This window comes from Sceloporus occidentalis, unplaced genomic scaffold (assembly GCF_023333645.1).
Source record: "Sceloporus occidentalis isolate IW3139 unplaced genomic scaffold, rSceOcc1.0.p SCAF_7, whole genome shotgun sequence".
NCBI lineage: Eukaryota > Metazoa > Chordata > Lepidosauria > Squamata > Phrynosomatidae > Sceloporus > Sceloporus occidentalis.
The window spans coordinates 26,468,095-26,495,185 of NW_028316987.1; the positions used below are offsets into that span (position 1 = coordinate 26,468,095).

At 41.0% G+C, this 27,091-nt stretch overlaps 1 protein-coding gene across 1 annotated transcript in view; it reads right to left on the reverse strand.

Moving 5' to 3' along the window:
- The window catches only part of LOC149309439 (aryl hydrocarbon receptor repressor-like), a 78,185-nt gene that overhangs the window by 24,361 nt on the left and 26,733 nt on the right, over positions 1-27,091 (reverse strand). The window contains exons 4-7 of the mRNA XM_089532459.1: positions 21,059-21,159; positions 5,318-5,407; positions 3,082-3,211; positions 2,571-2,704 (exon numbers count right to left, since the gene is read on the reverse strand). Coding sequence (XP_089388585.1) covers positions 2,571-2,704; positions 3,082-3,211; positions 5,318-5,407; positions 21,059-21,159 — 455 coding nt within the window. The remainder of the gene's footprint in view (positions 1-2,570; positions 2,705-3,081; positions 3,212-5,317; positions 5,408-21,058; positions 21,160-27,091) is intronic.

Here is a 27,091-nt window from a genome sequence, read left to right on the forward strand (position 1 = left end):
AGGGTTCTCAACTTTCAACACTATCTCATTTCATCTTGTGGATTAAGAGATATCTCATGGATTATCTCTTCATAGGGTTTTGAGGCAAAAGGCATTCAGGAGAGGTTTATCGTTACTTTTTTTGCCTAGTACTACAAAAATTAGCTAAAGTTTCACTGCTGTTGTGAGAATTCCTCCAAATGAGATAAAGCCTCAAAAAATGTCGGGTTTTATTTCAGTACAAACTGTTTTTATTTCTTTTATCCAGATGATGTTTTGCTTGTCCCAATGTATTTCCAATAAACGCTTGATACTACCAAAGACCTTTTTATCCCACCTGAGGGACAGAACATTCCAAAATGAAATAGATCAGGTTATTTGCTTGACTCAGAGCCAGTACAAAATGTCTACAAATAAACACAGCTACTGCTACCAGGACACAGGTTCAGAAGAGATCAATGAAGTAAAGACAAATGTTAGGACTAAAAAAAATTTATCCTAATGCTTAACCAGTGTAGTATTGCTAAAGCATTTTAGCGGTGTGTGAATATAACTACTATAATTATGAATAATTTTAAAAAATAGAAATTAGTGAAAATAAACTTCTGAAATGTTGCATGAAACATACGATTGGTATGAGGCAGCGGGGGGAAAGTATACAGTGGGCCCTCCTTATATGCGGATTTGCCATGAGCATCCGCGGATGGCAAACCCATAGGAGCACGTGCGTCGCCATTGGGGACAAAAGTCCCTCGCCTCCTCTCCTCTTTCTCTCCATCCCTTCTTCCTTCCTTCCCTCCCTGCTTACCTTCTGCTGGTGCCACCGCGGAACAGCTGGGTGGTACTGTTGGAGGCCTTGAAGGCCTCTGGGGCTGCTACTCCACCTTTTCCTCGTCACTACTGCAGAAGGGCTGGGTGGCAGTGCTGGAGGCCAAGCCTCGGCCTCCTCATCACTACCGCTGCAGGAAAGGCGGAGTGGTGGTGTTGGAGGCCAAGAGGCCTCCAGCATTCCCACCCAGCCCTTCTGTGGCGGCGGCAGCGGCAGCAAGGAGACTGGGTGTTGGTGTTGGAGGTCAAACCTCAGCCTCCTCGTCGCCATGACGGAAGGGCCAGGTGGCAGCCTGGAGGCCTCTTGGCCTCCAACACCACTATCCGGCACTTCTGCGGCGGCAGTGGCAGCAAGGAGGTGTAGCAGCAGCACTAGAGGCCTTCAGGGCCTCCAGCACTGCCACTCAGCCTCCTCGCCGTCTCGGACTCCTTGCCACCACCGCCGCCACTGCGGAAGGGCCAGGGGTGGCCTTTCCTGCAGCAGCAGCAAGGAGGCCAGGTCGCGGTGATGGAGGCCTTGAAGGCCTCTGGGCTGGCGCTGCTGCTCCATCTCCTTGCCGGTGCCGCGGAAGGGCCAGGTTGTGGTGTTGGATGCCAAGTGGTCTCCAGGCTGCCACCTGGCCCTTCCACAACAGTGTGGAGGCAGAACAACAGCGCAAGAGGCCTTTAAGCCCTCCTGCACCACCACCTTGGCCTTCTCACCACCTCTTCACCGCTGCCATGGGAAAGGCCAGGTGGTAGGCCTCCAGGTCGCCACCCGGCCCTTCCGCAGTGGCAGTGGTGAGGAGGCCAAAGCAGTGAGGAGGCCAGGTGGCGGAAGGTCATCACAGAAGGGCCAGGTGACGGCCTGGAGGCCTCTTGGCCTCCAACACTACCACCTGGCATTTCCCGTGGTGGCGAGGAGGGGAAGTAGCAGCGCCAGAGGTCTTCAAGGCCTCCAACATTGCCACTCAGCTCTTACGCAGCAGCAGCAGCAGAAGGTAAGCAGAAAGGGAAGGGAGGGAGGCAAGGAGGGAAGGAACGAAGGAAGAAGGGAGGGAAAGAGGAGAGGAGTCGAGGGACTATGGGACTTCAACATAAACGGATTTTGGTATGCGCGGAGGGGTGGGGTCTGAAACAGATCCCCTGCATATACCAAGGGTCTGGATGTGGAAGCAGGACAACTCATGAATGTGCGGTTATAATCAACACAAAAAAACTGGAAGCTCTCAATACATTTATGCAGTCTGATTAAACACCCTGAGATCCTCCACATGTTTCATCCTCCACTACATATGCTGCCCAGTAGGTTCCCTTCATCATGGTAACACATTTGGGACATTTAGTTTGGCTGCAAAGCAAAGGCCTGTTGGACTTGGGAAACCTTTGTCAGTAGCCTAGTGTATCAGCATAGCCTCTTTCCTCACAAAAGTACACAATCCCACCACCACAGAAAGGTGAAGTAGTTGACATACATGGCTACTTACAAAGAAAGACAAGTACAGTTAGCCTTCTATATCCACAGATTCTTTATCCATGGAGTCAACCATCCACAGTTGAAAATATTTATAAAAATATAAAAATTCCAAAAAGCAAACCATAATTTTGCCATTTTATATGAGGGACACCATTTTACTATGTCACTGTACATAATAAGACTAGAGCATTAATGGATTTTAGTATCCACAAGAGGTCCTGGAACCAAACCCAAGTGGATACCAAGGGCCCAGTTTACTATGCAAAATGCATATGACTCACATGACATGACTTATTTAGCTACTTACAAGGAAGCCAGAGGTGCTGTCCAAAAGGCACCGGATTCGACAAGTAAAACAACGAGTTAAAAATGATGAAAAGTCTGTTGTTATATTGTCACTCTCCTGTGCACTACACATTTTGCTAAGAATGAATTCTTCTCCTGAAAAAAATAATATCAAAAGCACGTTTTAGATTATGAGAACACAGAATAAATTTCTTTTTAAAGCCTTTTAAGGAAGGGAATGTCACTGTACATAAGAGAGTAATGAGGTGGTAGTAGGTAGGGGTCAATGGGTTCTGCAGAGAACAAACAATGGTAGGGGACAGTAGTATGGATAACCAGTTAGTGGGAGGAAGGTAACAGGATAAATGGGTGGGGGAAGGCGGAAACAAATGGTATTAGGAAGAAGACAAAAGATATAATATGGTGAATTGGTAAGGAAATAATCCTGCATGTCTGCCCTATTCTTTCTGCTACACAAATAATATCTTGCAGTAGATTCATACTTATATCAACAGATTATTAATTAAACATACCTATGTCTGTCTGTGTATGCTCTCCAGATACTAGTTTTGGTGGGTTCATGGCCCAGTGTAGTTGTCTGCAAAAATCCTGACGATCATCCACATGAATATAATCATATATATTTTGATGCATTACATCAGTCTGAAATAACAGCAACAATTGATACATTTATTCATTCTTTGACATCTGGACCTTTTAAATTTATTACAGAGCACCTTGAGATTTTAGAAGATAGGAATCTTTTCTGTTTGTATAATTTCAGCCTCCAAACTGTTCAGCCAAATCTATGGAATTACTATGGGGTGGGGGGAGGAATCAAGGACAATTTTGGGTTTGAGGTGAACCATAAGATACCTGTGCAGATTCTCAGCAGGATCTCTTATTATTAAGAGGGATGAACCTCCAATAGTGTAGAATAAAACTCCCATTTTATGTGCAGGAAACTGTGTTTTTTTGCACAGAACACACTCTGTAAGTTGTTCAGATGAAGACTTTGTAACTTCATGAAGTGCCAGAGCCTCATGGCTGCCATTATTCTAACTAACGGGGCTTCCTGCATATTGCGTAACCATGTTTTGACATGAAAATATTATTTCCATTCTATCATTCAAGCCCTCCCTTCAGCCACCATCTTGGGGGGAGAGAGGCAGGCTGGCTCCAACTGCCTGCCTGAAGAAGACAAGCCCTCCCTTGTATTGTTTTTAAATTGTATGGGTGGGTTTTTGTATTGTTGGGCTATGTATTGGTTTTGATGGTGTTTTTGTAAACCGCTGTGATCTACAAGGAATAGCGGCCTAGAAATAAAATTTCATTCATTCATTCATTCATCTAGCACTGATGTGTTGATGGCATCTAATCTATGGAGTTTATCAAACGGGAGGAATTTCTCTTAAATTTGAATGAAAAGAAAGTGAGGCCAGAACGCATTCACTTAAAGACGCTAGTTTAGCGCAATTACGTGAATGCGCATTCTGTTCAAACTGGCTTCCGATTGCCCGAAAATAGCATGCCATTGCCTGAATTTGTGTGTGGCAGTCTATCATGCAATAACGTGAAACCACATGATTCCATTCGGACTGACTTCCCATTGCCTGAATTTGCATGTAGTGTGTTATTACACAATAACATTAAACCCCATGATTGCGTTCAGATTGCCATTGGATTATATTTCCAATTTCCCTTGTCTGATAAACCCTATGATTTTTATGTTCTAGTGAACTGAAGTAGTATACTTTTTTAAAATGGAAAATTTCAATGGACATCCCAATTTTTAGATTTGCTTTATCTGTGCTATCATACTATTAAAGTTTCCAACCCATAAATATCTTTTGCTGAGGTGTGTTTTAAATTTTCAGGAACCATTTGTAACACTGACAAAACAATCACCAGTCACTGGAATCCTACTGGGGCACTAGCTGAGTGTAAAAATAATAGTAATTGCAGTTATACTTTCTCAGAAGTTCTACATAGGTCCAGCCAGCTATTCTGCAAGCACACACACAAAAGACCTCTCCCCTTTTGACTTAGTGGATGTAGAATTGACTTTTGTGAGCTCAAGGCCTCGGCATATGTTAACACAATGGGCTGCACAAATGTAACTACACTGGCATGTTTTCAGGCTGTACTAGAAATGAATCTTTGGGATAGCAGTATATAAATAAAACAAATTATTATTATTATTATACGATCTTGGCCTTGGGGTAAAGCCATTGCATTTGTTGTATTTAATGCATATGTATTTTTAAGTATTTAATACCATGAAAAACAAGCAAAAGGATAAATTTCTACACTTCCATACCAAAAAATTTTTAAAAAATGTGGCATTGCATATTAAGCAGATTGAGAGGGATAAATTGAAGCAACACAACACAAAAAATTACAGCACATTATGCTATGTTGAAAATGCATAATATCTTGATTCTTATTGTTATATATCATCACTCCTAAAGATATTTAACAAAGTATTGCTATAATATGATTTTAGAGTAGTTGATATAAATGTCACACTATGCAATGCTCTATAAAGAGTATTCAGTAGTTGTGCAAGCAGAAGATAGCCTGAACAATCAATTCTTCTCTTCTACTTTCTCTCAATATGCTGCACCTGGAAATCTCTTCTAGAGGGGTGGAGGCCCTCCTGGACAGTGTGGGCTGTATTGTATTAAGTGTCTGTGGGGGAGGACTTGCCTGAAATTGAATGGAAGAGCCTTGTATGAGTGGCAGTATTAATTATTTTTATGTACTTACCTGGTGAAATCCTAGATAGTCCACAATTGTTGGTGATGCATAGAATATCATTCCATCTCCACTTACTACCAGTGCAAAACCACTTAGTGACTAGGGAAAAAAAGAAGCAATTAAAAAAAGACACAAAATGGTCAAAATATATTTTTCTCATTCATTATGGAAGTTGTCATTTTTTTCCAGACTGCGGCCTGTTACAGACTGCCAAAATAAAGCTGCTTCGGGTCTCTTTGGAGGTATGCTATTTAAATGATGCATGGGTCCTAAGAATCCGGAGGTCGCACCAAAGCCACACTCCATTCCTAAGCACTGGAGTGCAGCTTTGGTGCAGCTTCCGGATTCTTAGGATGCATGCATCATTTAAACAGCATACCTCCAAAGAGACCCGAAGCAGCTTTATTTTGGCAGTCTGTAACAGGCCTGCATTTTTCTTCACCTGCCAAGTGCTGAAGATACACACACGTTTACTCACATATGGAATAAGCAGAAGATCATGAATGGAAATATGTATATGCTTTTGAAGTATGTGCTTATACAAGAAATTTTCAAAAGTATATTCAAACACATGTTTACTGCAATAAACAAGCAGACTTAGATGCTATGTATTCATGTGGTTAATCAATATATCTCCAAATGAGTTCATTAGGATGCCAGATAACCTGTAATTTACCAACCCAGCTATATTTTTATTGTAGTGGTAATATAAAAGAGCCAGTGTGAGAGCCAGTGCTGTGTAGTGGTTTAAGCCAGGGGCTTCATTAGTGTGTGTGTGTGTGGGGGGGGAACCATCAGGTGACAGCCGAAGGGCAGAAATGGACTGTGGCATTCATCTGCATCCCTTTAAAATGCTGAAGAGATGGTGTGAATGGGGAAAGAAAGGAGATGTCCCAGGGTTATTTTTTTAAAAATAAAATTTTAAATTTTAATTAAAAAATAAAAAAAATAAAAAAATATTCTTTTAATTTTTTCTTTGAAAACATCACATCTTACCAAATTTTCACTTTAGCCACATGTACGTGCAAATACATTTAGGCTATGGATATGATATTGTAATGTAAAGGTATAATTTTCATTTTGCCACTTGTTTATGTTACAACTATTGTCATTACATTCAGTGCTGTAATGGAATTACAATTTATGAGTAACATTAGTACAAAAACATTACTAAGGAGTTTGTAGGAGGAGGAGGAGGTCAATGGGGAGATTGGCACCAAGAATTACCGCACTAGATGATGCCAGCCCTAGTAATGCCACTGGTTTGAGCCCTGGACTATTAACGCTGAGAGCTGGGTTCAAATCCCTGTTCAGCCATGGAAACCCACTGGGTAACTGTTGGAAAGACACAATAGCTCAGACTCAAAGCAAGGCACAGACAAATCCCCGCTGAACAGATCTTGTTAAGAAAACCTCATGATAGATTTGCCTTAGGGTCGCCATAAGTCAGAAATGACTGGAAGGCTTGCAACAACAACAATACAACACAAGTTATTCATTAAGGCAAAACAGTCTGCATGATCCATATTTTGTGAAAAGGCTAGCTACCATGCAGTCTGGACAAGGAGCAGCCCTGTGATGTTAATAATGCTTATTCTCTAGATTTCATTAGACTTCAAAGATCTTGGATGAAATTAGACAGCCAATTAGCATACAATCATATACTGTACCTTTATTTCCCTTTAGCTTAGCTAAAGACTAGAATTCTCTCAACAGTGTACAGATAAATTTCAAAAATACAATACAAACAATATACAATAATAAAATGTGCATGTGCTAAAAGAAAGATAAAACAGCAGCAAGGAATAAAACAATATAGTATATAAAGGCAAAGTGAAAGAAGCAGCCAATTAAAACACTGTGAAAATATAAAAATACTAAAAATAGTTCTTTGGATACTCAAGACAATAAAAAGTTTTACACCTAGACCAAACAGACCAGAGTGTAGGTGCAGGTGAACCCTTTTAGACTGCATTGTACAACTGGATTATCATCACTTACAAGACCTTCTCTCTTACAGCCACTCACATTGCCTCATTTAACATGGCACTTGAAGAAGGATCACAGACAACAACTTTAGGGTGCTGCTACATAGATAGGGTGGGAATCATGTGACCCTCCAGATATTGCTGGACTGTAACTCCCTGCAGCTCAGCCCAACAGAACAGAAAGTGAAGGATGAGTTCTCACCACCCAAGAACCCTTCCTGTCCACATATTTTGGGGTGCCCTTGATCCTGTTACTGATTTGTCAAGTCAATAGTGCTACCATCAAATCAATTTGTCTTTTTCATCTTCTGGATATCAAAGCAATCCACCACTTTGGAAACTTTTTTGTTGTTATTGCTCTGAAGGGCTATTAAGTCTTTGTTTCTCAAAAAATCACCTTAGCTTGCAGCTAGTTTTAAAGTATGAATACAACTAGGAATACCTAGCCTCTTTGCATACAGTCAACAATCTAACTGTGTTCTATGACTGTCTCTCTCAGACTCCTGTCTGAGCTATTCTTGCTTTCTGTGGACCAGTCTTTGAGACAGGTAGATATTACCTTCAATTCAACCCTCAATCTCCGCTATCCCTTTTCAGTTTTCCGTTTTAGTTAGCTCTGAATGGTATATGTTAAAATGAGTTATTCTAGTGTATGAGTTCTTGTCTGCTCTCCTTATTGGCGGACTTGCCATCTGCAGATTTAATCAGTACAATGGCTCTATACACACTGATTTTTGTGCTTCGCCTCAGGTGTTTGTTACTCCAGATTCTTTTGTGAAGCCTTCCAAATGCACTATATGCCTTTGCTAATCTGTGATCGATCTCTTTATCAATCTTGGTGTCTGAGGAGATGATGCTTCCCAGGTAGGTGAACTGCTGGACGGACAGATGTGCCTACAGTGACGTGGGGATGGTAGTGTTCTTCCTGTGGTGCAGGCTGGTAGAGAACTTCCATTTTCTTCAGGCCGACTTCCAGCCCAAAGAGCTCTGCAGCTGTAGCAAAACAAGATGTTAGGCGCTGCAGAGCTGCTTCCGTATGGGCAACGAGGGCAGCATCGTCAGCAAAAAGCAGCTCACGGACTAGATAGTTTAGAGTCTTAGTGTGAGCCCTCAGGCGGCTTAAGTTAAACAAGCTACCATCAGTACAGTAGCGTATATAGATGCTGTCTTCTTCTTCGAGATCTGCCATAGCCCTTTGGAGCATCATGCTGAAGAAGATTGTAAATAGAGTTGGAGCAAGAACACAACCTTGTTTCACACCATTAGTTATTAGAAAAGGCTCGAGAGAGCGTCGCCATATCTGATTTGACCTTGCTGGCCTTAATGTAGCAGAGTAATCATTTTGAGGAATTTGGGGGGGCATCCTACTCATTCCAGGATCTGCCACAGACCTTTTCTACTCACAGTGTCAAAGACTTTGGTGAGGTCAACAAATGTTACATAGGCGGGTTACAGACCGCCATTTGGGACGTCCTTAGGACGTCCCAGTTTAAAAAAGGGGCGTCTCTTCTAGACACCCCTACTCCTGTTACAGACTCTGTCCGTAACAAATGGCGGCGGCCATTCCACACGGCCACCGCCATTTTGACGTCTTGGACACCTAGCGTCCAGACATGTCGCAGCGGAAGTGACGCCGCGAAAGCACACCTTGCGCTTTACGGCGCCACTTCCAGGGCCCAGGAAGGAGCGCGATTTCCGCGCTCCTTCCTCGCAGCATCCAGGAGTCCCGCGGTTTAGAAGCTGCAGCTCCCGGACACTGCAAGCGGCGCCGGCAGCAGACTGCCGCAAAGAGTCCTTTGTTCTGTTCTCTACATTTCTCTTGCAGTTGCCTAAGGGCAAATACCATATCTGTAGTGCTCCTATTAGCTCTAAAGCCACATTGGCTTTCAGGGAGAAATTCTTCTGCAATGGAAGAACTAATCTGTTCAGGAGTATCCTTGCAAGAATTTTTCAAGCGATGGAGAGCAGTGTTATACCTTGATAGTTTGAGCAAACAGATTTTGCTCCTTTTTTCTTATACAGGGTGATGATGACTGCATCTCGGTGATCTGATGGAAGTTCGCCTTTTCCCCAGGAACTCACAAGGAGCTTGTGGAATTTAGTATGGAGTACATGACCTCCGTGTTTCCAGGCTTCAGGTAGAATTCCATCAACCCCGGCTGCCTTACCTTTTTTCATCTGCTGTATGGCCTTAAGGGTCTCTTCCAAAGTGGGAGCTATGTCCAATTCATTTTTCATCGGTTGTTGTGTCATATGTTGAATAGCTGAGTCTTGGACTACTCGGTTGGCACTAAAGAGGCTTTGGAAATGTTCAGCCCATCGGTTCAGAATGGAAGCTTTATCTGTAATAAATGTTTGACCATCTGTACTGTATAGGGAGCTTTGGACCTGATATGTGGGTCCAAACACTGCTTTAAGAGCTTCGTAAAATCCTCCGGAATCACCCAGATCTGCACAATGTGTCTTTTCTGCTAAGTTGACCCACCACTTGTTCTGAATGTCTCGGAGTTTTTGTTGGAGTTGACTACATGCAAGGCGAAAAGCTGCTTTTTTTTACATGGCTAGATGGCTGGGCGAGGTGTGCCTGGTGAGCAGTTCTCTTCTTTGCCAACAGCTCCTGTATTTCTTGGTTGTTTTCATCAAACCAGTCTTAATTTTTCTTGAGGGATAATCTTAAGGATTCTTCTGCAGATGGCAGGATGCTGTTTTTGATATGTTGCCAAAGCGCTGTAGGAGAAGAGTCTACAGGATGGTCTTCAAGTTTTGTTTGCAAATTTGCCTGGAAGTTGTCTCTCACGGCAGCTTGTTGAAGATTGTTGACTTGGAGTCTCCTCTTTAGGATTCCACCCCTCTTAGGTTTAAACTTAAAATGAAGATTTAGTTTTCATCTTACGAGACGATGATCTGTTTGACATTCTTCACTGGGCATCACTCAGGTATGACGGACATCAAGAATATTTCTCTGGTGCACTAGGATGTAGTCAGTGAGATGTCAGTGTTTGGATCGGGGATGCATCCAGGTTGTCTTCAAGCTATCTTTCTGCTGAAAGGTAGTGTTTGTAATAGTCAGCTGCTGTTCTGCACAAAACTCTAGCAAAGGCATCCGTTATCATTACAAACAAGCTTCATTCATATACCGCTTCATACCGCCTAAGCAGTGTCTAAGCGGTTTACAACTGTAAGCTAATTACAGTTTCTAACACCATGCTTGCCTAAAACACCTTTCCAGGCTTCAAAGTTCTTTCCTTCTCTGGCATTGAAGTAATCAAGGATGATGATTTTATCTTCTGCAGGGACTTTTTATATAAGGTGGCGTAGGTCTGAGTAGAATTTGTCTTTCTCCACAGGGTCGGCTTGCATAGTTGGGGCATATATACTGAAGAGAACAATATGTGGGAGGCCTAAGGTGATAATGTGATCAGAGTGTCCTGTTTGCAAGGTTTTGAGTTTGGAAGCAATGGAGTTTTTGATCATGAAGCCTACACCTGAAAGAGGTTTTTCAGTTTTGGGTTTGCCAGACCAAGAGTGTGTAGCCAGCACCGTGTTCTTTAAGGATGCCTTCCTCGTGGAGATAAACTTCACTAAGAGCAGCGATGTCAATGTTAAGTCATGACAGTTCATGGGCTATTAGAGCAGAATGAGGCTCAGGGCATCCACTATCTGCAGAATCTTGCATGGTTCTGATGTTCCAGCATGCTAGTGTTAGTCTATTTGCACCTTCGGAGGCTGGTGTGTGCCTTGTTTCTTTGCCTTTGTTTGACCGCATCAGAAGATGTCCGTTGGCCGCAGCTAGCAAACCAGGTAGATGGGGATGAGCTTTCTTTAGGTCACCTTTTCTAGGCCCCTCTCCATATGGAGCAAGGAGTGCTCTCCTTAAAAAAGGCTGCTTGGTCATTCAGGATGCTGCTGAACAAGACTGTTATCCCCAGGGTCAGTCTCAAGCGACCAAAGTCCTGAACTGCCTGCATGCAGGGTTGGGTCTGTGGCTTCCAGTGCATCTTTACACCTGCCGTTTCGTCCCTCGCCTATCGCTACAGGGCTTTTCGGAGGTTGGATGTATCCTTCGAGCTTGTGCAATGGATTTTTCTGGTGGAGCGCAGCATGCACAGAACTGGCCTCACCCTTTAAACCAGAGGTTCATCTGCTGAGGCCTTGACAAACATGGATGGTGGCAGTGAGGTCCTCGGGTCGTAGGTTTGATTAGTTTCCTTCTCTTAGATGGTTGACCTTACAGGGTTAGACGAGCACCATCTGCCCAGGTTTGGGATATTTCCTTCTCCTAGGATGGTTGCCATAAGGCTAGAGAGCCCATCCTGCCCTTTGGCGTTCTTGGTCAGACCCTTCGGTTGTGACCTGTCTGGCATGGGAGGCCCTACTGCATAGCTCACAATTTCATTAGGGTACGCAAGCCTCTCCTCCATGACAAGGGGGCATCAATGGAGAGGAGTACAACTTAGCACTGTGTTTAATATATTCAACTCATGTGGTGCCTGACAGTTTGGTTGTTAAACCTTCTAAGGAAGCAAATATCAAATAAACCTACTCCAATGTGTTATGAATAATCTGATTCTTGGTTTCTTAACAAAATAACACAGCTGGCTTTTCAAGTGTTCTTAGGATCCTGAGTGATTTTTGTAAGAAGTTTTTTTTATAATACAGAAGAGAGTTCCAAATAAACAAAGCTACCCTTTAATCTATTAGCACAAATGGCAGCATGTGGTATATTCATATGGCTTTAGTAACAGAAGAAAAATATTTTCTAGGATAAACGCTTAAAACATATGAAACACTAAGTATTGTCAACATTTGTTTGTGGTGGAGAAGAGGAATTGCCCCCACCCACAATCTTATGTTACATGAGGAATGAGATCATTTCTTCCGCCCTGCAAAAGGGAGAAAAAGTACTTGGCTAAAATATTTACTTTGTAGATCCAATTATATAGTCATGAAATTCTGCACCTGCTGTTTAAACCATTAGCCACCACTCATTGCAATACCCCCCCTTCCCGGTATGTGTGTGTGGTGGCATTCAATATATTTATCAGCTTAAAGTTATCTGGCTTTTCCACGAAAAGGGTTTAGAAACTTTCATTTTTAAAAAAGAGACAAATTATTATCAGAAACATATACCTTCCCTTTGCAAGGTGTTTTGTAATATTTTACCTCCTTTTTCCTCAGCACTCTTAACTGAAACATTGCCAGAAAACACTGCAAAGCAATTTTGGTCATGGTCACATTTAGTCAAGTATTTTTTTTAAGTCTGAACTACATTTATTTTTCTTATTACTGTTCTTTGAGTTGAAGGAGCAGAATCATTTTACTGCAACCCCCAGATAGGTGGTTGCCGTGGCTTCAAAAGCACAACAACCAAGCCCTTCAGATATATTGTGCTGTCACATACTTTCAAGTCACGCAACACAGTACTACATTTTTAGAACTTTCAGTTTATCTGCGTCATTGTCCCCCTTCCTTTTTTGCAAACTAGGGTAGGTCTGGTATTTTTGGCATTTGGCTATAGAATACAAACCTCTGTATTTGTTTCCCAATGATGTGTGCTTGTAATTATTATGACAGGAAAAACAAACTTTCTAGAAGAAACTTCTCCATTTGCATCTCTGTGCAATGTGTCCATCAAAAGGTGGCAACCATTTGGAGAACAAAGATGAAGGATTCAGCCCCTATACATTAGTCCATTTCTGGTTGACAGTTCAGCTAATTCTACATTATAGCTTGCAAAATCATTAACATGTGTACTACTTTTAAAAAAAACATTTTCAAGTATTGTAGTCCAGTGCATCTCAGACTATCTGATGTGGACAACTGGCAATTATTGTTTTCTATTGTGTCAGGGACTGGCCCTAAATTTGTGCCTATTTGGTACAACTGTGTCTTTCCTAGAAAGATTCCAGAGACTGCCAGCCAGTGCTTCAGGGACTGAGACTGGTACCAGAACTCACACTTTGAGTAGCACCATCCTAGACTTTTTCCCACATATTATGGCAAGAGGTGTGTTTATAGAAAAGATTGCCCTTGTAATTCTAACTCTTCCTTCTTGCAATGGAATTCTTGCAGAGTTTTTGTTTCAGAAACTATCTCAGGAGACAGACATGTGAAATTTATTAAAGGCACTGGACTAATGCAAATGAATGTTAAATTTCTCTTTTAAGAAGTTTTACAATCTTAAATTAGCCTTAAATGTGTGAAAAATTGAGAGGAATATTGAAAGAAGATGTTTAACATTTTGCTGCCAAAAATAATTATATATAGACCCCAATTTATTTTCTCACCACAAAGAAAAAGGCATGATAACTCATTATCGCTCTTTTAGAGTTAAAGTAGCCAGGGAGGGAGTTTTTGATCATGGAAACAAACAAACAAGGATTGAGTAACTCCTTCTTAATATTCTTTACAGTCCTGCAACTCTCCTCTCAATTTTTAAATGAATATGATCAGAAAAATATATGTATTTGTGTTTTACAGTCTTGTTTGGTCTTAAACTGCATTTTTGCTGTGAAGGTGGCATATATAACCTGAAGAGGACTATCTCTGATCTACTTTTCATTAAGTGAGGGCATTTTATTTTGTTCAGAGTACAGTGTTATCCTCTGGGGTTTGTTTCCAGAGGCCCCCATGGATAACAAATTATGTTGATGCTCAAGTCCTGTTAGCAAGTCTGGAATTTTATAAAAAATACCCCCACAAATCCCTATCCCAAAATGCATCTGTGGAGGTAAATCAGGTGGCCCTTCTTCCCTAGCATCGCTTGATCATAGAGGCCTTTAAACAAGTCCTCATCTATAGTGTGAAGGTATGTCTCCTTATGACCCTAATGGAAAGGCATTATGGGAGATCCCCCTTGGCTGCCATGATCTGCAAGCAGAGAGACCACGTAGGCAGCCAGCCTTAGTTAGGAGTTGCAAACAGGAAGATTCCTTCACACCTATGAGACAGATTTATGACTGGGAGATGTTTCACAGATACAAGCCATTCCAGTATCAATAGTTTTCCCATGGCAGAGGATGCCTATGGATCAAGTGATGTGTAAATTTGGTTTTGCTTTGTTGTAGGACAACAGCCTCCACTGAGTACGTGACTACGAACCTATTTAAGGTTCAGTTTTTCCTTTGTTCTGGGTTCCATGTTGGTGGCAGGCAGGCACTCTTGTCAGTCTGCTTCTCCTGGCATGGTTCTACGCACCCCTTTTCCCATTTCCCTTCATTGTGTTACTGCATCTACCTTGATTCTGAAGGAAACCATCTCAGGCAAGTATCTACCATTAGAAGGCCTTGTGTTCTCTCTCCACTTTTCCTCCCTTTCTTCTATTAGTCCTGAGTGATTGCATGAGTGAATGTATGTGTGTGAGTGTGTGTCCCCCTGTGCATCAATAAACTAGCTTAAAATTCAAAGACTTTGCCTTTGTGTCAGTTCCTGGAAGCTCTGGTCTGTTCGTACACATTACTGGGATTCGGTCCAAAAAAGGGTATTTGTAAGGAGCCCGACATTGGTGTGTTGAGCTAATTAATATTCCCCAAAATTTGAGCAATCATCCTTACAGTCCCATTAAATACAATGATGTAGTAAAATGGTGTCCCTTATATAAAATGGCAAAATGAAAGTTTGTTTATTGGAATTTATAAATTTTTAAAAATATTTTCAAACTGTGGATACTTAAATCCATGGATAAAACATCTGACTGTACTTTATCAGTTATTATATAGGCTTTGCACTGTAACAAAAACAATTAAAGCTAATGTTTTGGAGGAAAAGCAGAAGGTAAGTCAGTACTGATTATACACAACAGTTGATCGGTAGTCATAAAACTACACATGCAAGCAATTTACTAGTACAGTTTGAGAAGAACAGACTCACAAAGGACAGCAGATTATTCAGAAAAAACAAAAAAAATATAATTTTATCTTCACTAAATGGGAGCATTGACATTAGTTTCCAGCTCATATGACTAAATTATTGACTAAATTATTTACAGGGCAGGTTTTTCCCCCTCAAGCTGCTGTTGCGTGTATCATTGTAACCAACTCTTTGATGGTTCTGTCATAATAATAATAATAATAATAATAATAATAATAATAATAATTTGTTTTATTTATATACTGCTATTCCAAAGATCATAGCAGTGAACAGCAAGTAAGCTAATTAGCAAGTAAGCTAATTTGCCCCCAACAGTCTGGGTACTCATTTTAGCGACCTCGGAAGGATGCAAGCCTGAGTCGAGCTTGGGCCCTTTTGCTGGTCTTGAACTCGCAACCTTGTGGTTTTGAGTGAATGGCTGCAGTACAGGCATTTAACCACTGCGTCACCAGGGTTAAATGTGAGTACAACTCTTTGTGCCCATACATAGCTGTAAATAACCTATTTGAATCTTCTGGTAAACAGACAGCAGCTGAATCCATGCTAGCAAAATTATCCAGATCCAGTGCACAGTATTTTGCCCAGGTTTCAACCTGTTTATACTATAGTGACTCATAAAATCTGGACCCAAACTGTATTGACATTTCCCCCAGCCAAATTCAAATTGGTACAAAAGAGTGTTTCTTCCCATGCACCTTTGCCCCCTTCCCAGTATACATAAACCTATCAAGCAATAGCACATCTTGCTTGTCTGTCAATCTTACTACACATCTTGCACTTTCATTGGATGGCTCCCCATCCCCTCCTTCATGCACCACTGAGTAAACAAGGGAACTTTAAATGACTCCCAACACAAGCAGCCCCAAGAAGAAGGAGAAAGAATAATAAAACATTTCTTCTCTTGCTTCCCTTTCCACTTAGAATCCTTAATTAGGGTCCTATACACACTGGCCATTGAAGCTAGCATGGGGGCTGAGTCGGGGCATAGCATCCCAACTCCGCCCTCCCAGGGTGCCCTGACACTGTGTGCCACAGCATCATGACACGCCTCCAGTGCTACGTTCATATAACACATTGTTGAAGGAGTGCCATACAGCCGTGGCGGTTATGACGCCCTTTGAGGGCGCAAAAGGGAGCTGCTTTTTGCGACTCCTTTTTGCTCCTTCGAAAGGCCAGATTGGGGCCACGGTATGAGGTTGCCACAGCCCCAATCTGCCTAGGAAAGGGGCACCATCCCCCTGAATTAGGATCAGTGTCTACCAAACAATTTCCTTCCTGTCAGTGTGATATTTGGCTAGCGCTGCTTCTCCTGGGTCTCTCCACTCTCTGTTCCCCCTTTCCAAGTGCTTCAGATGACCAGGACTTTTCAGAAGCAGAGAAAGCAAAGGGGCTTTGATGTGAAATGTGGGAGGAAATCACTTTGATCCTGTGCCTGTAGGACGACTGGGGCTGCATTTGTTCCTTGGGTGGATACACTGTGAAAGAGCAAAAAATGGTGAAATGCTTGCCAGGTGGTAGATGCCAGCCACCAATCATTTCCGCCGCACAACTATCCCCCCCTCATGTCATACTAATCCGGCAACACACATGTTGCAAAAAAAAAAAAAAAAAAAAAAAAAAAAAAAAAAGCAGGGAAAATGCGTTTTCCTGGAAACAGCAGAGTATAAAGTGAGTTTTTCTAAGTCACATTAAAGCCTAAAAGAAACATTGTCACTGTAAAAACAGTTGTACATTGTGTGTTCCAACAGCACAGAATCAAGGTGTTTTTGTTTTTTTGCTTGTATGGATTCAGACAGAGAAATAGGCAGACAGATAGAGAGGGACACCTGAACAATACAAGATGAATGATTTATTTCTATATTAATGCTCTTAATTCTATTTTAATGTTCTCTTTCTGTATGTTTTTAATTGTACAGTGAGCCAGCTGTGTTGGTGGGCTAGACAGCCACGGATTGAAGCCCCTGTGAATCGCCCCACCCCATATTGGCCAGTGGTAGCATGCAAACATTGCCACCTATACAATACAATAATTTATTACAGCACACAACCAGCACAAAATAATAAAATGTTTACAAAAATTACATTGCATTGCATCCATTGGAAACAACATATTCTAGCATGTTGTATGAATACATATATACATATAAATGTCAAGGATAAAATCCAGATTTGTGCACCTCAATGGATTTAACAGTATACTAAATATATGGGTATAACAAAGATAATTGACTATCTACTATCAAAGTATCTCTGGAAGAAGTTATAGTAATTTACTGCATCTGTTTTTTAAAAAATTTACAACAAATAATAGCATCTGCAAAGAATTTAGCAACTTTGGTAGTTACATATTCACGACTGTATGCTAGAAGATAGTCCACATAAAATTTCTCCTGCCTGTCAGGAAACTGTTGAATAAACGGGGTTACAAACAGGGCACACTGCTCAAAATAAAGGGAGCAACAAAGGAGAATATGGTTGATAGATTCAGTTTCTTCAGAGTCACAAGGGCAGAGCCGGCATTGGTATGGTATCTTTTTAAATCTGCCTTCCAATATGGCAGGCAGAAGGATATTTAATCTTGCAAGCATAAAGGCCCTTCTTAACTTGGGAGTGTTCAAGTAATCAAGGTATCTAGCATGCTTGTAAGTTATTCCAGCTTCCCTGATGTTGTAATCAATATCCATAATTCACTGGATAATGGCAATTTTTGCCTTGTCATAACCCAGCGAGAGTACATATGGCAATGACAATCAAATATAAGAAAGTTTCGTAAATAAAGATTTCTTCCAAGCTGAAATAAAAATAATCTGTTAACGTTAAAGGAGCCAAACTAATTGGTACAAATAGCATTTTTAGCCAAAGATTAAATTTGTGAATCCAGATGTGTGCCTCAATTGATAACAGGCCAGCTTCTAAATGAAGAATAACATTTGGCACACAGTTTGGAACTCTGAAAATCGTTCTTAGGAATTTGGTTTGAACAACCTCAAAAGAAGCAGTATTATTAGGAAAGATCTCCAAACCATACATGAGTTGCGCTAGGATCTTAATAACAAAAACTTGAAGGGTTGCAGGTATATATTGGCCACCCTTATTATTAAAAAAGGAGCAAAAAGCCCTGATGCTTCTTTGGACATTTGTTATCACATTCTTTTGATGGAGATTAGCAGAACCCCTTTCATGGAAAACTATGCCTAGATATTTATAGGATGACACCTGTTCAATATTATTCTTGCCTATTGACCGTTTATAATGTAATCGCCTTTTTGAAAAACAAACAAACATTATTTTAGTTTTGCTATACTTAATTTTTAATGAATCTTTCTTACAATGGTTTGCAAGGGCTCTCAGAAGTCTATTTAGTCCTATTCTAGTGAATGACATAAGCACAACATCATCGGCGTAAACAAGAATTTATATGGGTCTGTTTGACAGAGTTGGGTGATGCAATGGTATAGCTGATGTACTTGTAATCACAGAATTTAAATAACAATTAAAGAGAGTTGGTGCTAATACACATCCTTGCCTTACACCATTAAAAGTAGGGATGGATCTTGTTGTATTTCCATGGCTTACTACGAGGCGGGAATCTTTGTGCAGTTTTCGAATCAAGGTTAACAGGTGGGCTAGACAGCCACGGATAGAAGCTCCTGTGGATCGCCCCACCCCCGTATTGGCCAGCGATGGCATGCAAACATTGCCACCTATTGACTAATATGGGCTTGAACTCTCATTTCCCCCCCATCTTTGCCCTCCCTTGGAACCAAACTCCCAAGGATGAGAAGGGCTCACTATATTATTCTTTTAAATTGTGAGATGCTTTTAGAGCACGCCCGTGCCATACGCGGGCGCGCCATACGCAGCCTTGAGCATACGCGCTCAAGCCGCGGGGCGCGCATGGGGCAGAAGGGGTGGCGCGTCCCATTCAATTGAATGGGCGCGTGCGCCCATTGCGCCCCGCGCGCTCCCGCGCCGCTGCGCACGAGCCCCATTGTTTCCAATGGGGCTCGAGCATAGGCGGAATTTGCCTTACGCGGCGGGATCCGGAACGGATCCCCCGCGTAAGGCAAGGATGGACTGTATTCCCAATTTTGAGGGGATGGGGTAGAACGGGATATAAATAAATAAATAAATAAATAAATAAATAGCCTATTTATTTATTTAATAAAGTACTGGAAGACAGTAATATAAACTGAGATCCAGATAACAGAAATAACCAGTCAAGGCAAAACAGGTGTTTCAATAACCAGAGGCATTTTATTCTAATGTGGAAAATGTCTGCACTGTGGTTGGGACTGATGGTATTGCGGAATACAAACTATTTCCATCTTACATGTCTATAGTACACTAGCATAATTGGCCCCAAATGTCAGGGACTTTTCTCCCACAAAACTAAGACTAACTTCAGTCTGGATGTCCTTTACTAGACAAGTGCACAAGCAAGCATCGAATAACAGAAACACCATAGTACTTATATAGCATTTCAGAACATTAGTTTAACATCTCACAACAAAGCATCATCTTCAAAATGGTTATATGACCATTGTTACCACTTGAAACCACTTCCGATCCTCATTTGATCGATTCCAATTGGAATGAAGTGGGGCAAATGCAAAAAACATGGGTTTTCCTGACTGTAATTTGAAAGTTGTTCTTTTCAGAAGAATTGATTCTGAAGCATGTCCAATAAGTGGGAACGCCAGATCAGAATCGATTCTTTCTGAGGGAGGGACAAACAGCAGAGGGGTGTGTACCATCGTTCCCCATAGTTGTCACACACACCCAGTGCTACCTTTTTCCGTTCTTTTTTTTTTTTTAAGATAATGAAAGTAATTGAAAAATCAATAGATTGGTCAAGCAACTACCACAAAGGCAAGTAAGTTGTTAAACTATTCTACTGATTTTTTGATTAATTTTATATATATTATTTTAAAATGTGTTGTCTCCCCCCCCCCCCCCCCGGTCTCGCTCTCTTCCCCGGCCTTCGTGCTCTGTTCCCAGCCTTGCCTCTGTCATCCTCCTCCTCTTCTCCACTCCCCCCTGGCCTCCAAGCTCTGTTCCCAGCCTCGCATTGTTCCTTCCCCGAGCCTCGAAGCTCTATTCCCGGCCTTACCTCCGTCATCCTCCTCCTCTTCTCCGCTCCCCCCCCCCCGACCTCCAAGCTCCATTCCTGGCCTTGCCTTGATGATTGACACTGATGGCTGACATTTATTCTGAATCAGTGCCAAATGGAAACCCTTCCTCCTCCTGCCTCCTCCTTCCTCTTCTTCCGCCTCACATTTTCTCAGCCTCTGGTCACACTCTCTCAGTCACAGGTCACATTCACTCAGCCTCCACACACACACACCCCATTTCCAAGCCGGGCTGCCCAGGCTGCCACTTATATCACAGATGATTGACGGGGGATTCTGAAGCAGGGCTGCCAGTGGGGATGACAGGCCCAAAAATGTGATTTCACTGGGGTAAGGAAAAAAACTTTCATAGTGGGAACAAGGGACCTTTTTGAATCGCTTTCTAAAATGGAGCAAAGGCGAATCAGGAAGCGATTCAAACTGCCAGTAGGAATGATCCCCTTAACTTTTAGTTTGCACTGTTAACTAACTTACTGTACCGTCTACACTGGATATTTACACTTTGTCTCAGTGTGGAAAGACCTATACACACCACAGGTTTGTAAACAGTATTTCATCTGTTTATGGTAATTACAAATAATTCCAAGCAAGATCTGACATTTTAGAAATAGTGCTGTTATTGCTATTGTTTTATTTATGCTATTAATAAATAATTAACCCAGTGATATGTTGGCAAGTAGGATCATTAAAGTATTTACAAGGTGGAGATTGGGCTAACTTATTTGAAAAATTAAATTAAAGAAATTTTGTTTGTCACCCACCTCTAGCAAGAATCCACCTTCTGGGATGACAGGTACTTTGGGTACACCAACTTCTTTTATTCCAAAACCTGCATGCTTTCTCAAGTGTTTTTCTTGAACAGCTATTACAAAGAATAATTGAAAAATATTCAGCATTAATAGCAATGCCAAACATCGGACCTTATTTTAGTATACAGTGGACCCTCCAGATTTGCTGGGGTTAGGGGCATAGGACCCCCATGAATTTGGGAAAATTGCAAATAAAAAAAACCTATTTTTTTAACCTGAGAGAACACCTCTCTAGGAATTTATATCCTCCAGCACAACTTTATGATCTACTTCCATCAGATACTGACCATAAAATGGTGCTGAAATACTTATAAATGCCTAGAAAAGTATTCAGTCTAGGAATCTCTTCCATGGTGCTTTTTGGCAGAAGTTGACTATAGAGTTGTGCTGAAGGACATAGAGATTCCTAGAGAGAACATATTAATCAAATCCATGAATAATCAAATCCGCAAAAGTCAAAGCTGCAAATGTGGAGGGCTGACTGTATTTTATTCATGTGCTATATATTATTAATTCTTTCTTGATAGTTCAAAATTTAACATTTTGTTACTCTCTCTGATACTGTTTTAAATTTGAAAAAAAGCACACTGAAAAGTGTGCAGACAATCTCTTTAGAATCTAAAAACACAACAATATAAAAGAGAAAATATTTTAAGTAAAAGGAAAATTATTTTGTCAGCATGTCCAATGAAGACTTTGTTAATTCAATTTTAATGCATGCTAATTATTGTTAACTCTTTAGCAAAATCTTGTGTCTCGATATAAATACACGTATTCCAGATCTGTAGTTTTTCTACAGTATCTATGCAACTATGGTTAGATTTTGATTAAAAAGTAAATTGCACCAATCCTGTTGCAAGAATTATTTGACACTATTCTTAGACTGGTCCTACATGGCAATGTTCAGTGTTGCAGCCTAGGGACACTGTTAAAGCCCTCATCTTCTGATTTATGTAATCATTTGAGGGAAAATCATTTTCAACCCAAGGCAAAATAAGTGTGTGTGTGTGTGTGTGTGTGTGTGTGTGTCTGTGAAATTTAAAAGACAAAGTTTAAAACAATCCAGTGGAAATGTTTATCCCAATTTTCTTTAAATAGCAGGTTGTTGTTTTTTTTAAAAAAATCAACATCCATGATTTTGTACCTCACAGTACAGCTCAGCTGGCATACCTTAGGCATTATGTCAGCTACCTGGATCACAAGCATCATCACCACCATTTCTCCATGCGCATCAGAAAAGTGAATGATCATAGAACATTTTGCAGTTCAATTAGACATGACTGATAACATGTCAAACTCCACCCCACAAACCCCAAAATTTGTACTATATTAAAAAAAGCAACAGTACCTATCAGTGCCAGCAATAAAAAGTTGTTTTTCTTCCATGCAATTGGAGAGGCTTTTAAACTTTAGGCTGTTTGAACTTGCAGAGGCACAGCATGACACTTACACAGAGAATCATCAAACAATAATCTTTCTTTTAAAACCTTTCACTCCTGCCTCTTTTTTAAAATGATATACCCTTTCCAATTAGAACTTTTGTTTTTCCCATGAGGAGGTGCCATCTTCTAACAAGCATCTCTGGTTATTTTTATAGGCTATTCTGTTTTTTGAGAGCTTGCATGATTAGAACTTACAGATACAGTATCTCTTTCCTGCTTGTGAACAAGTGCTGGGCACAGAGCCACTCACTCACTTAAAAGCTGCACCCTTTGCTTCCTTCCCCTCCTTCCAGCTGAGGTTCCCCCTCCCAGAGAAAGGGGGGGGGAGAGAACATGCCTTCAGTATGAAAGGATAGTGCTGAGTAACCAGGGCTTTGCTGTCACGCAATGAGAACAGACTGTCAGTCTTTCCATGCAACTGACAGTGGCCTGGTGCTTAAGCCATTGCGTGCGAGCAGGCAACCCACATCCCTTATGAAATGTCTTCATAACAACAGCTGTTAAATATTGATGATGACTGGCTTGCTCTGAATGCTTTTCATGAAGGTTAAGCTTTCATGTAATAGAAACTAATTTTGTATTTTTATCTGCTGTCTGGAATTTTATCAAGCAATGGCTTGAAAAACAAAATTATTTACTAGCTAAAATAGGAAACTGAGATGTAGTGGAATGCCTCTACCATGTAATTTTTTCCCTTCCATTAAAAACTAGAAGTCTTCAGAAAACAAAGGTTGACTGGTTAATTGTACTTGCAAGATACAATTGTTAAATTCTGGATCTGTCAAAAAGTCCTCCAGAAACTAGATTCTGCAACCATGAAATCTGCAATGGACCAGAAATTATAAAAAATTTCATTTTGCATGCCTCGCTCTCATTTTATTTTCACAAGAACTGGCTGGTTAATAGTATTAAGAAATAGAAAGGCGCTGGATACAATACACAGAAGAACTAAATAAAAGAGATGAAAAAATCAATAGCACATGGAATGAAGAACTATACGAAGATGAACCTCAAATTCTAGAAAGCAAGGAGGAAGCTGCACTAAGAGAAACTAGAAAGAATAAATGATCAGGAAAAGATGATATTCAACTGTACTGCTACAATACACACAGAGGGAACTCTAATGGTAACTAAAATATGCCAACAAATGTGGAAAACAAAATGGTTGTCAACAGACTGGAAACAATCAATATACATCCCCATCCATAAAAAAGGGGACAGAAAAGACTTCCTATGAAAGCAAAATTATGCTCAAAATTCTGCAACACAGACTCCAATCATATATGGAGAGAGAAATCCCAAAGGTGCAAGTGAGATTTAAGAAAGGAAGAGGCACTAAGGGCCACATAGTAAACTTATGGCCCTGTACAGACAGGCCAAAATAAAGCTGCTTCGGGTCACTTTGGAGGTGTGCTGTTTAAATGATACATAATAATAATAATAATAATAATAATAATAAAATTTATTTATATACCGCTATTCCATGGATCATAGCGGTTTACAGCATAGTAAAAACAATTTAAAAACACAATATACAATAAAATAACAAGATAAAAACAACAATACAATTACAAGGCTAACAGAATGGAAAAACGTCACATTCAGGGGGAGAAAAATAACACCAACGTTCATGGGGGGAATGCCTGAAGAAAAAGGTAAGTCTTCAAGTTTTTCTTGAATACGTCAAGGGAAGTGGACATGCGGAGCTCATTAGGGAGTGCATTCCCTAGGGACTAGAGTGTAGCTTTGGTGTGGCTTTCAGACTCACAGGACACATGCATCATTTAAACAGCACGCCTCCAAAGTGACGCGAAGCAGCTTTATTTTGGCCTGTCTGTACGGGCCCTTATGATAGACACGGTACAGATGGTGCAAAAGCGCCGTGCTCACACCACGCAGCAACTGCACAGTCCCTAACCCGAGCATATACTAGTGGTGGCATAATGGCGGTGTCCTGTGTACATGGGTGCCGCCATTATTAAGTAACGGACGCATAGCATCCACACGTCACATCGCGCCAGTTACATCACAAGTGCGCCATTGGCACACTCAGACATAACTGGCACGGCAGAAAAAGAACCAGCTTTTTGCAGGTTCTTTTTCCTCCGCAGGGGAGCCGCATGGTTTGGCAGCTGTGGCTTCCCTTCAGAGGAAAAAACTCAGCCGACGCTCCAGACCTTCAAGAAAGTATGTACCAGGCCATAGTTAATGGAGCGTGCACAAGGAATTCCAGATAAAAAGTTAGCATGTTCTTTATTATTTATAGCAAAGTCTTTGACTGCATAGATCATGAAAAGCTATGAAGAACTATTTAAGACATGGGAGTGCCACTACATTTGATATCCTGATGAAGAATCTGTACTTAGGACAAGAGGCTACTGTTAGAACAGAATACGGAGAAAAAGAATGGTTCCCAGTTGGCAAAGGGGTCAGGCAAGGCTTCAGTCTGTTAGCCTACTTGTTTCAAGTTGTATGCAGAAAATATCATATGAAGAGTTTAATTCAGAAGATATCAGGGGCCACAGAACTCAATGAAGCTCTCACCTAAGTAATTATGTGTAGAACTGCAACACAAACTAAAGACACTGTCATTATGCCCAAGGAAGGTTTTGCGTAGAATTCAGTACTGTATTAAGGAACATTAACATTCAGCTGTAACGCAGAGCTTCCATACACATGACCAGTTACTTGTAATCAATTCCTTTTGCAATAAAGCATAACTAACTAAATATCTGAAGGGATGTCATGTAGAAGATGGAGTAAGCTTGTTTTCTATTGCTGTAGAGACGAAACATAAACCAATGAATTCAAATTACAAGAAAAGAGATTCTACCTAAACATTAGTAAGACTTTATTTACTGTAAGAACTGTTCAATAATGGAACAGACTGTCTCTCCTTTTGTTTGTTGTTGTGTGTCAACTGGAGGCGATCAGATCTAAGGCAACCTGATTACTGGGTGTTCTGGGGCTAAGAGTGTGTGACTCACCCAAGGCTGTCCTGTGGGTTTTCAAGTCCAAACAGGGAATCAAATTCTGGTCTTCAGAGTCGTAGGCCAATGCTCAAACGACAACACCATGCTGACCCTCCTTTTTTTGACATCTTTAAATAAAGGTTGAATGGGCATCTTCATAGAATCATAGAATCATACAACTGGAAGAGACCACAAGGGCCATCCAGTCCAACCCCCTGCCATGCAGGAAATCACAATCAAAGCATCCCTGACAGATGTCCATTCAGCCTCCAATAATGACCTCTAATATATCCAATATCTTTCCAGGGTTCTGTACATAATTGTGCATTGCTGTACGTATATTCCAACTCTAAGATTTTAAACTGCATTGTGATTGTTAACATAAGGAGCACATAATGGCATACTGTGGATGAGTAGCATACTGATAAATACTACTTGATCACTCCTACTTACAAAAGGAGTAGTTAAACAAACCACACAGTTTTGCTCCCTAGTTTACACAGCTGACACTCTGGTTTGTTTATCTCTCAGCAAACCAGAGATGGGAATCTATAGTTTGATTTAGATTTGTTTGTCTCAGATTTGTTGACAAAAAACAAACCAAAGTGGGAGCTGTGCTTAGGTTGCCTCAACATAAGCTGTGCTTAGTCTGACAGCTATACCAGGAAAGATTCTAGAGCAGATCATTAAACAGAGAGTCTGTGAACATCTAGAAGGCAACTCAATAATCACTAAAAGTCAACATGGGTTTCAGAGAAATAAGTCATGCCAGACAAACCTGATCTCTTTTTTTTTTTTTTAATAAAATTACCAGCTTGTTAGATGAAGGGAATGCTGTGGATATAGTATATCTTGATTTCAGTAAGGCCTTTGACAAAGTTCCCCATGACATTCTTGCAAACAAGCTTGTAAAATGTGGGCTAGACAAGGCAACTGTTACATGGATTTGTAATTGGTTGACCAGCCGAACCCAAAGGGTACTCAACAACGGCTCCTTTTCATCCTGGAGAGAAGTGACCAGTGGGATCCCACAAGGCTCTGTCCTGGGCCCAGTGCTATTCAACATCTTTATGGATGTTGACTTGGAGGACAGAATTGGGAGCATACTTATCAAATCTTTAGATGACACCAAATTAGGAGGAGAAGCTAATACCCCTGAGGACAGGATCAAACTTCAGAATTACCTTAATAGATTAGAAAGCTGGGCCAAAGCTAACAAAATGAATTTCAACAAGGAGAAATGTAAGGTACTGCACTTAGGGCAGAAAAATGAAGTGAACAGATATAGGATGGGGGACACCTGGCTGAACGAGACTACGTGTGAAAGGGATCTGGGAGTCCAAGTAGACCACAAATTGAACATGAGTCAACAGTGCGATGCGGCAGCTAACAAGGCCAATGCAACAAGGCCAATGCATCAATAAAAGTATAGTGTCTAGATCAAGGGAAGTAATAGTGCCACTCTATTCTGCTCGGGTCAGGCCCTACCTGGAATATTGTGTCCAGTTCTGGGCACCACAATGCAAAAAGGACATTGAGAAAATGGAGTGTGTCCAAAGGAGGGAAACTAA